The sequence below is a fragment of the Callospermophilus lateralis genome, chromosome 16, assembly GCF_048772815.1.
Source record: "Callospermophilus lateralis isolate mCalLat2 chromosome 16, mCalLat2.hap1, whole genome shotgun sequence".
Taxonomy (NCBI): Eukaryota; Metazoa; Chordata; class Mammalia; order Rodentia; family Sciuridae; genus Callospermophilus; species Callospermophilus lateralis.
Window position 1 is genome coordinate 87,140,841 of NC_135320.1, and position 15,008 is coordinate 87,155,848.

The window sequence follows — 15,008 nt, forward strand, 5'->3', positions numbered from 1 at the left end:
ATGCCCTTCCTTCCTGGCATAGATACAGATCTCCAAATAATTGACCCCCACCTGAATGCCCTGTGAGGCTAAAGGGCACAAGTCAACTGACTCCCGTTTTCATTTCTTACTCTTTCCCAGCCCTCCCAAAGAACAATACGAGTTTTCTCTCCAAACATCCCAGGGCTGGCCAGTGTTCTTTTCCAGATTCTCTCCCATCTGTGTGTACAGAGACCATCGTGGTGCCTGTAGCAGGAGCCCTGCTCCTTCAGTTCTGATGTTCTTGTTGTCATACCTGATTCTTTTCAGACATGAGGAAGTCCAGTTTTCCTCCAGGGAGCCCCAGCTCTATGAAAGTCTTTACCAGCCGGAGGTCTGCACTGTTCCCTGAAAATGACAGATAAGCCCCCACCCCATTCCCATAGTTAATCATTTACAAGGTGGAACAAGGAACTCCTTCCCCCATTTCCTCCATTCCCATTGGATTTTCCCCATTATATTTTAATCAGATCATAAAAACAACTAAACCAAGTTCCTTTCTTCCTCCCCTTGCACACAACAGAGGCTGCTCCTTCAGAGACATCCTACCTCAATGGAGTCATCCCCTCATCTTCTACCATGTGGTTTGTAAATGCTCTAGGCAGGGATGGCTGGAAACACCACCTCTTCTTTTTCCTTGTCAAATTCTCCCTGCCCCCAGGATGTTTTGTAAGTGGTGCTACCTAATAGCTGATGTGGCACAATGTGACGCCAACAAGCCCCACTTGAATTACTTGCTTAATACAAAGACTGTCCAGCTCTGTCATTTATAGGCAGTTAGTAGCCCCCATAAAGGGTCAACCACGGCAGAGATATCTAAATAGAATAAGAATCTCCCTCAGGCACCACAGTCTTGGAAGAGCAACCTCCATGATGCTCAATAGCACATCAGGAGGAGAGGAAGAATAGACGTAGAACTTGAGGCTGTCACTAATAACAGACACACAAGACACAGGGAGTGCACTCCTGAGATCAAAGTCATGTGGAAAACAGATTTTATACAACAATACATTTTTAGGCATAAATTTCATGCAGGTCACAGGGGTCTAGTTGCATCTAAATCAAAGTTTGGCCCATTCCTCAGCTGGAAGGCCTATGCAGCAGAAAGCCAGGAGCTACTCACTTGGATACTTAGATTCTCTGCCCTGCACATGAACAAACCCCACAGGTTAAGGTTTCAAATAGTTTCACATCATTCCTTATGAAAATACCCAGTGATTCAAAGGAGGGCTACGGTGCCCAGAGGAACCCCAGGCCTGGGAGGACCCCTCTTCTTTAAGGATGGATATGCCTAGATGGCCCAGATGCCACCCGTTTTGGTGACCTATCACAGTACACACCCATGCCTGTAGAACCATCATCAAAAATGGCATGTTATTTTGAGAAATATGTGCATTTTATGTAATGAGATTAAATATTATCCATCCCTTCCTTCAATTCTGTCAGTAACCTTGTGCTCTTTGGTCTCACTGTCACCTTTGTTTGGCATTCCAAGGATGCATCCTTAAAAACAAATGTCTCAAGCACCTATATTTAGTATGAGGAATTAAAGGGATTAAAATGTTCCCCTTTTCTACAGCTATTAATGGAGAAGGAACATTCTGAAACTTAAAGCATTGTCAGAAAATCTGATTTCATGAGGTGCTAAACTGAGAACCCTTACAAGAGCAGGAATCTTGGGCCTTTTGCACTGCGGGAAGGTGTGTAAGCAGCCAGGACTGTTACCTGCATATCAGTCCTCTGTCAATATAACTATACACTTGCAAATCAAATTTCAAAAAACAGAACCTAGAAAATTCCGAAGAGTCTGGACAATGCCCTCTGAACTACAGAAGTCACCTTCCAATGAAACCTGGCTTAGATATCAGTTGTCTTCCCAATGACCCGTTGCCCAGGTGACAGCAGAATCGACCGCGGCAGCTCTGACACGGTACAGTAGCTGCTCTACCTTTAGAGCATGCCTGTGCTCCCTGGGCTTGGTCACAGCAAGGTAACAGCCCCTTGCCCAACCAGATTTCTGATTTTAACAAAGAAATTGAGAGTCTTGCCTCCTCGTGACTTAACGGAGCCTAAGTGAGAGGTACATGCCTGTCATGTGTGATGTTGAACGAATGAGTGAGAAATTTATTCTTTGTCCCTGCCAATCTCAGAACTCAGCAAAGTGTCTGGCATACAAGGGTGCCCTCAAGGTAAGAGGTGAGTAAAAACAGGCAGCAACGGTACTGACCACTGACCCGAGCTCCTCGGGGAATCCTTTATTCGTTCTATTCCATTTCTTCCTTTGTTTGTATCATTGTCTTAACTTGGGGGTCCATCGATTCCTGAACTGCACTAAAGTACTCAGCCCAGTACTTCATCTATTCATTCACTTCACTTCTTCTTTCATTTTGAACATTCATTCCATTAGTTATCCATTTTCTCAAACATTCTCTTTATGTACCACTGATTTATTCAATTAATTCCTTCACTGGATTCATTCATTTATGTATTTTTTTTCCTCAACAGGTTTCTTGTGCCACAGAGATATTTTCTTTTAGAACAAGGCCTTGACATCTTCCTAGACTTACTGTAGTAATCCATCCCATGGTGGCTACTTGAACATTTTTAATAGACACCCAATCTAAGTGAATTCATAGCTATTTACAAATTGCATTCACCATAGCCCTTTGAGGAGGGAACATTGGAACTCACCGTCTAGGCCATGGACACAGACAACCAGGTGAATCCCATCTTCCAAGTTTTCTTCCTCTTCCTCTGGTGGGAAATATGGTATATCAGAAGCTAGTACAGATAAGTCACTGTACAGAAATCCTTCAATCTTCAGTTCTTTTTTAAATTTTTCTTTGGCCTGATAAAAACTGGAGAATACACTAATTAATCACAAGCCAAGCTGTGTATTCCATGTTGAGCAGGAAATGAGTTGGGCTAAATGTAGGAGTGATGAGCCTCCCTAAGCCAAGTGTCTGCGGCAAATGCTGAGCATGAGACCTCAGGGAAGATACTGATGAGCAAAGCTTTGTTCCAAACAAGAAGGCAGGAAACCATCCCAGGAAACCAAAGGGTGTGAGTTGTACAGACTTTCATATGGTTTCTGCTTTGAACAAGGTAATAGGACTTCTAAGATTCTATCCAGCTCTAAGAATTTAGGCGATCTTTAAAATGATACCCCTGGAGTGAAAGGTCCCTCCCTTGACATCCAAGTGCACCAGGGCCTGGCCTCCACCTGCTTCTCCAACATCCTCTGCCACCACTCCCACCCCTAGACTCACACACAAGCTCTGTGGCTTGTCTCCACATGTGTCTGCATGCAGCTGTGTGTCTGCAATGCCTTCCCACTTTGCTGTGATGCCCTTTGCGTGGTTTCCTGACTATCTAGGTGGTTAAGAGCGTGGACTTAGGAATCAGCGTGCCAACATCAGAATCTTGGTGTTGACACCTGTTGTTCCTGGTAGTCTGTCCCTCATCTGTAGTGCTAGGAACCAGAAAATCTTGGGACTTTAGGATTTTTCTTTTATTCTGGGATATTTCCATATATATCATCTGGTATCTTGGGGATGGGACCCAAGTCTAAATATGAAACTCATTATTGTTTCATATCTGTCCTTATACACAAAACCCGAAGGTAGTTCTGTACAATATTTTAAATAATTTGGGTCATGAAACAGTTCCATGATATGAAACCTTCTATTTGAGGCATGATGTCATGCTCAAAAAGCTTGGGATCTTAAAGAGTCTCCGTGAAGGATGTGGCTCAGGGGTAGAGCACTTACAGAGCACATGCAATGCCTGGTTTCTATCCCTCATAACAAACAAATAAATAAATTTGAATTTTGGAGCATGTTGGATTTGGGCTTTCATATTAGGCATGTTTGAGCTGCATTACTACCTACCAGGCATATCATCATTGTCGCCGTCATCATTATCACCCATGGAATATTTTCCCACAGTGCAGGTGTCTTCTTTAAGACACTTTCCCTGGTCACCATTCTATTGGTAGCCATTGCCCTCAGACAAGTTAGATCCTTTTCCTTCTGGCTCTGCACATCATCATGTTTACCCAATCAGATGTCTGCTACATACTTGTTGAGTTGATGACAAGTGTCATACAATAGGTATTTAGTATTCTTTACTGAACAAAAGGTCAGATTTGACCTGACTGTGCAGTTTCACTTGGGGGGGAAAATCATTTCCCATTATGTCAAGTTATCCTATATATAAGACACCTATGAAAAATAAGTCAGCAACCAATATGCTACTATGGTCACTTGAAATAAATGAAATGTTTTGGGAGTTCCATTGGTTTAAGAAAAGTAATAGGTAAATGATTAGAGCATGTGAAAACACAGATGTTTTATCTCTATATGAAAATGTGCATAAACAATACATATAAACTCTAGATCATGGTTTTAAAGCCATTTTAATGCACCTGTATCCATTTTGTTGAATATTTACAGAATTTAAAACTCAGGACTTAATAGATAATATGTAATAATATTTTGCAAAACAGTAAATAAGATGAGCTACATTGATGAAATGACTCTATACCTTATCAATAAATAGTTTATAAGTAGGGGGAAATGGGAATAGAAATCTCCATAGGATGAAGGAGGGGATTCTGGTGTTGCAGAAGGATCCATGAACTTAAGAAATTTACAACTTTAAAGGAGGCTTATGAGACCAATCTGGTTAAGAATTTCCAACCCTCAAAGGCTCTTAAAATGCTCTTCAAAATGTGCAAAGACAGAGTGACAATGGTGTTCACAAGGGAGATGTGCATCATAATAAAAGTTGAACAAAATTTAAATGTCTACCTGTCATGGATTTTGTTCACATTCTGGGGTACTGTGGCAACATCAACATGAGGAAATAAAATGGAACTATAAACATAGAAAGATTTCCAATATATTATTAGGTTGAGTAAAACATATGCAGGAACTGACAGAACAATCCAACTTTTGCATTTAAAAGCATACATGGATGGAGAGGCACCTAGTAAACTGTGGAAGAGCCTACACAGTTGTTGTGTTGGGAGGTGGGCTTATTGGTAATTTTTACTTCCTTACACTATTCAACCTCTTTTACTTGTATGGCATGCATTTGATCATTTAAATCAGGAAACAAACATCTCAACTTTTAAAGAGCGTGTGTGAAATTGAGAATTCTGTGGAAAACTCCAAAGGGTGGGGCCAGGTATCCCGCCAGCAAGCTCACCTGAACATCCTTTCACCGACCTCTTCCTCCAACTTGCTGGAATGGGTAGAAACAACTCCAAAGGACCCCAGAGGCTGATGAGTGATGGGAACTGGGGTCTGTCTGGAAGAGAACCCAGCCCTGGCAGGGGTCTCCTTGGGCACAGATGAGAAAGGGAGACAGGTGGCAGTGCAAGACACGGACAAGCTGACCACCTCCACGGTCTTCAGGCCCTCCAGGGAAAAGGTCTCTGCCGAGGCCAGCGGGGGACCCATGATGGAAGCGCCTGTCCTCAGCTCTTGGTTCCTCAGAATTTGGGAAGGGATGGAGGGAGTCAGAGTGTGGCACACAGTGCCTGCTTCGTGTTCATCCTCTAGGAAGGCATCAGCTTCTCTCTGCGACACCACGTGGCCCACAGCGCCAGGCGCACCACTGTGCTCAGGATTCAGGGTGGTGGCATCAGAAGCTGACGTACAGCTGAACTCAGGCACCTTGTGGTGAGACATTTCCCCGACTTCTGAGATACTGCTGTTGGAGAGAAGAATGTGTTTGCCCACGTGCGAGTCTTTAGGCCTGCCCTTGGGGGTTTCCATGAGTGCTCTATGCAATGACCGGGTCCTGGGATTTTCAAGCGCTATAATACGTGGTATTTTTAAGTTAAGACCTTTGGTTTCGCTATCTGGAGTGTTCTCAGTCCTGCCATCCAGACGATAGTGGCCTTGAGGCTCCACCTGGCTCTCTTTAGCTTGGGGGATGTCCATGTAACCAGGGTCTTGATGTTTGTCAGCATGTGAAACTGTTTCCCCAAAGGGCTGGACTGCCCTGGCATCCTGGGCTTTGGACCTTCCACTTGGTTGAGAGCTATGCTCAGGGGAACCTTTGCTCTTCTGCATTTCTGAAGCTTCAGGGAAGTCTCCTTTTCTTTTCATGGTGTCTGCACCTTCAGCTGCGTCTTCTGGGCTGCTGATTTGGGGTGCAGATGCAGATTTGGTCAGCTTGGTGAGTGCCAGCTCACGTTCCTCCTCTTCAAAAGGCAGAGAGCTGATGGAGGTGAGAGAGGCCTGGATGCCACTTGGCAAGCTGGTGTTGCTTTCCGTGTGTCCACCCTCCAGGGAGTTCCTGTGGAGTGCATGTCTTCTAACCAACTGGTGCAGGACTTCCCGATCACTGGCTAAGTCCACGGCCCTGCTTCGGGCCTCTGACCAGGCAACAGAGCTTGGCTCACTCTCAATGCCTGAGTCAGATATGAGGGAGGAAGACCGCTTGATGGCCCCAGACAGCGTGGACAGCTCCTCCTGCTCTTCCACATGAGGGTCCTGGAAGGAAGACCTAGGATCCAAAGGCTCCGTCAGAGTAGCATTTAGTGGGGTCTCAGTGGGGGCGAGTCTCGGGCTCAGCAGCACTGGCTGACCCCCTGGTTCTGTTCCCTTTCCTGAAGTACTTAACTCGGTGATAGGTGCTTTGTCTGAAGAGATGGCATTTTGGTGATATCCACCCGCTACCACTTTACTTGATACTGTCCTGTAACTGTCCCTAGGGCTTCTACTCTCACTAGAGAGTTCCGTGGGCTCAGCTTTGTGGAGGTTCTGATTACTGGATTTTACCTCAATGTAGGTCAACACTGTAGACTGTCCATCCTCTGGGCCTGGACTCCTCCTGGGGCTGTCCACATCTGCCAGTGGATGGGTTCTGACATCAGACATTTGGCCAGACCAGCATTCATCTTCAGGCACACCTGCTTTGTTCTGGAATTCACCGATTGTCAGATACACCTGAGATTCGGAGCACACGTCCACATGATTTGCTGTGGTTACATTCTTGTCTGGCCCTGGACACCTAGTAACCTCCTCATTAGTGTCCACTTGAGGTGGTTTCCTGGTAGATAAGACAAAGTCTCCCCTAAAAGATGATTTCCTATTTATAACATGGTTCTCTTCTTTCTCTTTTAGATTCATTATTGAGGGACTTACAGTTGGAACTTTGAAATTAGGATAAACACTCAAATTGGGTCCTACAAAAAAAAAATATATTACAGTTTGTAAATCTATGTTCACAAGTTATTCTCAAATAGCTAATTGTGTAAAACAATAATAATAATTTTGCAGTCCTTCATTTCTTTTTTAAGAAAATACTTTCCTGGGGATTCTTAGAATTTCCCAGGACATAGAAGTCTTTTTACCCCAGGGGCGTCCAGAGAGTTTATGCTCACCTGCTAACTCATGCTGAGTTTCTAAGTAGTTCATGCTAATGAGCTGAATCAGGATGGGTCTGGCCCTGGCAGAAGGACCAACCAGGCAAAGAGAGGCTTAGGGTCTAGAGCTGAAAAGTCACATCCGTCTGACCCGTAGAGAGAGGTGAAATTAGCCCTGTGGCCCCAGTGGTTCAATCCATCCTTCCCAAATAAGAAGCTCCAATAGGAAGTCTAGATACACTGGCTCAGGAGAGATGTTCCAGGAGGGAGACTAGTCCTGAGAACACCAGAACTTCTTACCTGGCACCAGCAGACCTCCGCCTCTGGACCCCTGGGTTTGTTTATGTTTGTGTTTTTGTCTTTTGTGTACAGCTGGTACTTATTTGTATTCTTTACAACAAGAATGTAATTGTAAATACAGTCCCTTCCCGAATTCTGCTTATTCCAACAAATTATTAGATTGAGGGGGCTAAGGGAACCCAGAATTCACAGCTGCTTGGGTAGAAGTGTGGGTGGCCTGTGCCCCCTCAGCCTGGGAGTGCACCTGGGGTAAGTTGAGCTTGTGGGGCCCGAGCTTCAGTGTGAGGTATGATCTGACTCTGGCCGTGTCTGGTGTGCGTGGTGCTGATGCAGTATCTGAGCATCGCTTTCATTCACTTTCCACTTATGAAAGCGTGGTTAATGGTTCTCACGGGGGAACACAGAGGCATTTTCCTGCTTCCTATTTTCAGAAGGAGGGATATCCGTGGAGCCAAAAAGTCTGCTTTCCTCCTGAGGTGGCCATTTTCCAGCTGGGAGGCCCCAGACAACCATGGGGTCTCGAAGCTCCTGGTGTCAGTGCTCACCTCCTCTGCCCTAGGGAGGCAGAGCCACTGGCCAGCAACTCAGTGAGGAGTCACCGCACCAACCAAGGGAACACAGGGAAGAAGACGTCCACTGTCCAGAAAAATGCTGTCAGCTTTGAACTCTGCAACTAGGCTAATCGCCCCATGTGTGACATAGCATAGGAAACTTCCAGAACCAGGTTGAGCTTCCTAGGCAGGTGGCAGGGAGCCCGAATATGGTCTTTTTCTTTCTGTTTTCTTTAGTGTACACTATTCCCTCTCTCAGCGTTCCCTCCCTTCCCCTTTCTCGCCCTCCTCTCCTCCTCCTCGCCTCTCTCTCTCTTTGCCTCTCAGTCTTCATCTCTCTCTTCCCCTCCTAAGAATTAATAGCTGGGCAGCAGTCCCTCTCTGCCTACCCTCATCACAGCTCTGATGAAGCCTTGTGTGGTACTTAGCTTCCATATAGACCAAGCAGAGAAAGGGGAGCCCAGGTTTTCATTTTCTTTTTAAAATGTGCATTCTCCATCTGGTTCTGGAAATTGTCATGGACTGAACCATCTAGACACTTCTTGAAAATCGTGGGAGACTTTGAGACCTCATCACCTGGTAAGTCTCCGTGAAACTCATGACGGGTCCAGGAAAGAGTGGAAATCGCCCTCACCTGGACACAGCTAAGCCTCTGGAGAGACTGTGAGGACCTCGCCTCCCCCTGAGGCCTTCCCCTGAGGCCTTCCCTGGCCCATAGCCGTCCCCTACTCCCTGCTGCAAACCCTGCATCCCTTCCACACAGGTGAGGTGCAGCACGCCCCCCACCCTCCAACCGTGTCCTCTCTGCATCTTGTCTCTGCCCCAGGGAAGTTGATCTTATGTGACTCTCTAGAGCCCCAGGGCCAGGACTGGGGCTAGGACATGGTCAATGAACTGTGTGTATAACAAATGGAGACTAGAACAGAAATATAGTGACAATGATATTATGTTTATCGATTATAACGGTTTCCCAAAAAATCACCTCAATGTCATCGGGTACCACAAATGGTACAGATATGCCCAGTGTGGGAAATCCCTGGACACACAATTGATTAGGGAGAGGGGACTGGGCATCTGTGTAAAGAGTGAATTCTCTGCTTCTGAAACTGCACGGACTGCAGCAAAGCTAGTGGGGACAGTGAACGGACGTTTGGTCTCTAGGGAAGGGGAGGAGGAGGGCCATGCAAGCAGAGCACGTGGAATCAGGGCACTGAAACTCTCTGCATGATATTGTCATGGTGGACACGTGGCCTTATTCATTTATCCAAACCCAGAGAAAAGCCCAGAGTGACTCCGGTGATAATGCTGAGCTAGTGTAAATGTCCTGACTCCAACTAGTATTCTGCTGACAGGGAAGTGCTATGTACCTACAGGGCAGGGGACGCATGGGATATCTCTATACCTTTTACTTCATCCTTCTTTGGCTGGGAACCTAAAATTACTACAAAATGAGTTGTTGATTAAAAGAGGAAATGAAAGCAAACAGAACTGAATGTGGGCAGTATTCTGGGGAATGCAATTGACCTGTTCAGAAAAGGAAGTAAGTCACCCTGGTCAGGGGACATCATGGGCAGAGGTTTTGTGGGCTGCAGTTTGGCTGGACAAGAGGAGCTCCTGTATGTTGGAGCCAAGATGAAGAGAGAAGGGGGACTGGGTTGAGGCAGGTGGAGAGGGCCTGCAGGGTGATCAACTCACACGCCCAGCATGGACACGGAATCAGACTTGACTTCACAGGTTGTAGATTCTTGGAATAAAAAGTGTTTCTCAGATTTGTCATAGACAATTAAGACTGGATACAGGAGGTTCAGTGAGGAAGTGGGTTGCAAAGATGGCAGCAATGTAGCTTCACCCTCACAACTCACCCAGAAAAGGAGAGGGCAAAGGGTTCTAATTCCAAGAGATTTAGAATCAGACACCAACAAATGAGAGTAGAAACTTGAATTCATCTTCACTGTGTGCCTGCCACTTTTTAAAAACTGTCTTATGGATGGATCTGCCCATTGTTCACAGAAACACTGGAGTACAATCACTACCCCATTCCCCAACTTCATGCAGGTAACTTCGTTGGGGAAAAGACTCAATTCATACAGTCTGTCCAATTCTTGAGGCTTTGAGCAAACCATTCAATGGCCTTGAGCAGGAGACTAGGAGGACGGGAGTGGGTGGGGTGCAACAGATAGTAAGGACAGATTTGCTGAGTGTGTGGTACCCAGAAGACAGGCAAGCCATGATGCTGTGGGAAACCATGAGCCAATGCTATTATTTTAACATGGAAATGAAACTCTTTAATTCCCCTTTCACACCACACTCAAAGGATGACTGCAAATGTGTCTGGCCATCTCAGGACAAGGAATAAATAACAAGGCCCCCAAGTTCTAGAGGAAAGAGGAAGTAGTTTTTTTGTGCTGAAGTTCTATGAAGGAACAAGAAGGCCAAGCCCAGCCTTGGGTTTTGCATGGGGACATAGGCGCGCCACTGTATAGGGGATGGGTGTACATCAATTTGAGGTTGTGTGGAAAGAAGCTCTGGGGGACAGCCGAATGCAGGGACCTGCCTGTGGTCCTTCTAGGAAAATGAGATGAGTGTGATGGAGCCCCCTCAGGCACTTTGGAGAAGCTACAAAGACACACTGGTCCTAAGGTAGCACATAGGTGTGGACAATGGACAGCTTAAAGGGACCTGCAAGGGGAGATGCTCCTAGATATACTCCCCCAGCCAGGTCTTGCGGCTGTTTAAGGCTCAAGGGTGCTGATAGGCAAGATGGAGGAAGACGGGTAGCCAAGGAAACCCCAAAAGACTGAGGTTGACTTTCCAGCCATGCTGCAGGATGGAGGCTAGAAGATAAAGCAAAGCTGATTTGTAAAAAATAAAGATATGTGATAAATGAGGGACTGAGATTTATAATCACTAGGAAAAGGATTAGTATGTGTAGGAAAAAAGACTGGGAGACAATTCACAATGAACCCTGAGAATGTTGATGTCAGAGCTGCGGATGATGAGTGCTTAGTTCATTTCTCATTTAACTTCAAAGTTTCTATAGATAATGTAACAATAAGGAGGATGAACTTGCATAAATACATACACACACACACAGGTACATACACATCAGTGTAGGTACACATGTGTAAATGTTAACAGTTCCAGCCTGGTGTGCATTTCAGCTGCCATACACCTGGGTAACGCTAGATGTCAGAGTACAACTGAGAACCAGATTTATGTACTTGTAAGATAGCACTGTCCTTAGAAGTCACCTAGATTTATAGACATCCAACAAGTCTCAGATTGTAGCACCTGTGAAATTTAGCCCCTTTGCCCTTCATGTAAATGCTGGGGCCTAATACAATAGATTAACAACTCTCCAGGGGAGACTGTAAGGCAGGACATGAGCTTTGGAGTCAGGGAGTGGGTTGGAATGTTGGCTTAATGCCACATGGTTTTTAAAAAATGCTCATAGTCCTCCTGCCTCACTTTTTTACCTTGAAATAGAGTTCCCAAGGTCATTTACAGGATTAAGGAGATAGAGCCCTGAAACCCCAGCATAAGGTGGGCCTGGCAGTTCTGGGACCTTGATGGGATTGCAAGTCTATTAGTTTTTGGGGTCTCCATTCAGGGCTGAGGAAGGGGTTAGAGAACAGACATTCACTGTGCTATCCAGGTGCACCCCCCACCTCCACTTTTCCCCATTGATGTGTGAGTTCATTGCCAAACTACCACACCAGCCAATCTGGACACACTCATGCCAAAAATGAGGGCAAACATATTTTCTCTTCTTTCTGCTATGGTTAATTCATGAATTCCTATCACTAGGCATGCTGCCTAACGATACAGACTCATGAGTCTTGAGTGCTTTGCCTCACTCATGGCATGAAGCAGACATTGGTGAGAATTTGAACCCAAAGCCATTAAAGTTCAATCAAAAGTGACTTTATGTTTAAGTTGCACATTTGAAATAAGAAAGGACCTTCCTGTATTTCCAAGTCACACTGGTGTGTGCACAGCAGAGTGGAGGGATTCTTGTTCTGTGGGTGAAAATAGACACTAGGTTAAACTCTTCCCCAGAGAACCATGGAGAGAGTTTTTACTGTAATTGCTCCTTTGTTAGATTGATTTATCAGTGTTCCTGAAATAAAGTCATTTCGATTAGTTCCACTTTAATTCTGTTCCCCTGGATGAGCTGAACAAACCCTGTGCTAACTCGGTCCCACTGTTGTTGGGATAGAAACAGAGAGACTGCCAGGACCCCGTGGAAAGCCTTGGGTCTTTCCAGGACAACAGAAGACAAACCTGTCGCAGGGCAGTCCACATATCTGTCCTCGAAGATGACTGGCAGGGTGTTCCAGTCACCATCGATGTCCAGGCACTCTGCGGGCAGCGGGGGCATACTGGTGAGGTACTCTGAGTTCCGGATGTCCAGAGACAGCTGGCTGTGCATCTGTATGCTGAGGAGCACAGGGAAGGACAGGGTGAGCACCCAAGGAGGACTGGAAGCTTTGAAAGAGCTGTGGCACCTCTAATCCCAGGGGCATTCAGAAGAGCTGTGGTGGACTATGGCAATCAGTGGTCTTCCTTTCTTCCCTCCCACCTATTCAGCCCCCAGTACCATAGTCTGCTTTGTTTGGGAACTGGTCCAGGTGCTGGGGTTAGAGGTCATGAACAGTAGGATTAGGTGAAACACAGAGGTCTATCACGTGCCATTTGGGGGATGTAATGAAGACCATGCTGGAGGGATGCTGGCTGAGTTTCTGAATGGCCAGTGAACTCCAGTTAGTACCCTGGAGGGAAACCTTTATCCTTGCTTCTCTACCTTGTGCCACTTTGAATCTGAGCCATATTGTGGTATGTTTCACTTGAAGACCATTCAAAATAGCTTTTTGTCGATTACTATGTGTATATTGGCATCCTTGACTAGGATGTAAGTTTCCCTAGTCAGGAGCCCTATTTTTTTCATTCCTCTATGTAGGATTTTAAAAATGCTCATATTTTTTCATGACACAAACATCCTTCCACCAATAGAAATTATTATTAATAATTAATCATTTTTTAAATTAAAATGCTAGGATGTTACAAAATATTCACCCCCTTCTCCTCAAGTCCCTGGGGGAAGAGAGAATGTTTATTTTTTTCTCATGAAAGAAAAAGATTAGGGCTGGGGATGTGGCTCAAGCGGTAGCACGCTCGCCTGGCATGCGTGCGGCCCAGGTTCGATCCTCAGCACCACAAACAAACAAAGATGTTGTGTCTGCCGAAAACAAAAAAATAAATATTAAAATTCTCTCTCTCTCTCTCTCTCTCTCTCTCTCTCTCTCTTAAAAAAAAAAAAGATTAAAGTTTCACTATTTTTTTTCCATAACAACTCAATCTCTTTTCCATGATAGAACAGGGGGTTCTCAAGGGATTGGTGAGTTTGGGAGAAGGGCCTGCATTGCTAGTTGTTGTCTGTCTGTGGCTCTCTTTGAAGCAGCCTGAACCCAGGAAGCCCCCATCTCGTTTGCAGATGTGCAGAACATCGGCCTATAGACTAGTGTATAGCTGTGGAGCTCTGCCTAGGCCCGAAGCAGCTTCTCTAACCTGCACCTTCACTGGTGGGCACAGTGAGATGAACACACACACACAGAAACACACCTAGTGTACAGATATGTCATACAACACATATTATCCATGCACAGTGAATATTACTTAATATACACATCAGTTTAAGAAAAATTAAATACATGTATTTTATTTTCTTCTTACTTTTCAATTGGATTTTTACCCACAAAAGTAAAGGAGGGAATTTTTTTCTCTTCCTCAAAGCCCTGAAGGCTGCTGCAACTTCCTAACTCTTTAAATATTTAATGCTTTAAATATTCTTCTCTTAATATTTAGATGGGATTTTTTAGCCACCCCTGTGCTTTGCAACACCATCTAAATCTGGAACCTCTAACCAGTTTTTAATTTATGAAAACATAGACTGGGCACCAGGGCACTTGCGATGATGAGGACCTGGACGTGCATCTAGGTCTGCAGCTCACGGTCATGAAGAAAGTAAGAGCTGAAGCCATCGACCATAGCACAGCAGCACCGGTGAGGGGTGTCTGCTCTGAGCCACGTGGAGCAGATGCCAGCTCCTGCGGGAATGCTGCTTCTTGAGTGTGGGGCTTGTGGATGTGACCAAGTACCTAAAGCAATGCTCAGCAACACTGCCAAGGGGCCCAAGAGAGTCAGTGCCACTCTCTGACCACAGGCTCTGAGAAGAGTCTCAGCCAAGATGGTGTGTGCTGTCTTCAGGCTCAGCCACAGGGGAGCTCAGGGGAGCTGCCCTGCCCTCCTCTCCTCCGTCTTGGTGCACAGCATGAAAACTCCCTGGAGGGACTGGCAGGACAGCAGCGTGCTGACGGGACCACAGCTTTGTCATCCTCTTTATCAAGATTGACTTGAAGAGGTGCATAAGGGTGTCCGGCTGAAAAATGGTGGACTGGTGATGATTGTTTTGGGGTGCCAACTTGACAGAATCAAGAATACCCAGAGAGCTGGTAAAGCACACTTATTCTTTTGTTGGGGGCGGGGTGGGTGGGACGAGGGTTATGGGGGACTGAACTCAAGGACACTCAACTACTGAGCCACATCCCCAGCCCTATTTTATATTTTATTTAGAGACAGGGTCTCCTTAGTGCCTCTCTTTGGCTAAGGCTGGATTTGAACTTGCAATCCTCCTGTCTCAGCCACCTGAGCCGCTGAGATTACAGCCATGTGCCACTGCAACCGGCAAGCACGCTTAT

At 45.7% G+C, this 15,008-nt stretch overlaps 1 protein-coding gene across 1 annotated transcript in view; it reads right to left on the reverse strand.

Moving 5' to 3' along the window:
* Fam135b (family with sequence similarity 135 member B) overlaps positions 1-15,008 on the reverse strand; it is a 190,191-nt gene that overhangs the window by 12,480 nt on the left and 162,703 nt on the right. The window contains exons 11-14 of the mRNA XM_077105577.1: positions 12,535-12,689; positions 5,230-7,219; positions 2,710-2,876; positions 275-366 (exon numbers count right to left, since the gene is read on the reverse strand). Coding sequence (XP_076961692.1) covers positions 275-366; positions 2,710-2,876; positions 5,230-7,219; positions 12,535-12,689 — 2,404 coding nt within the window. The remainder of the gene's footprint in view (positions 1-274; positions 367-2,709; positions 2,877-5,229; positions 7,220-12,534; positions 12,690-15,008) is intronic.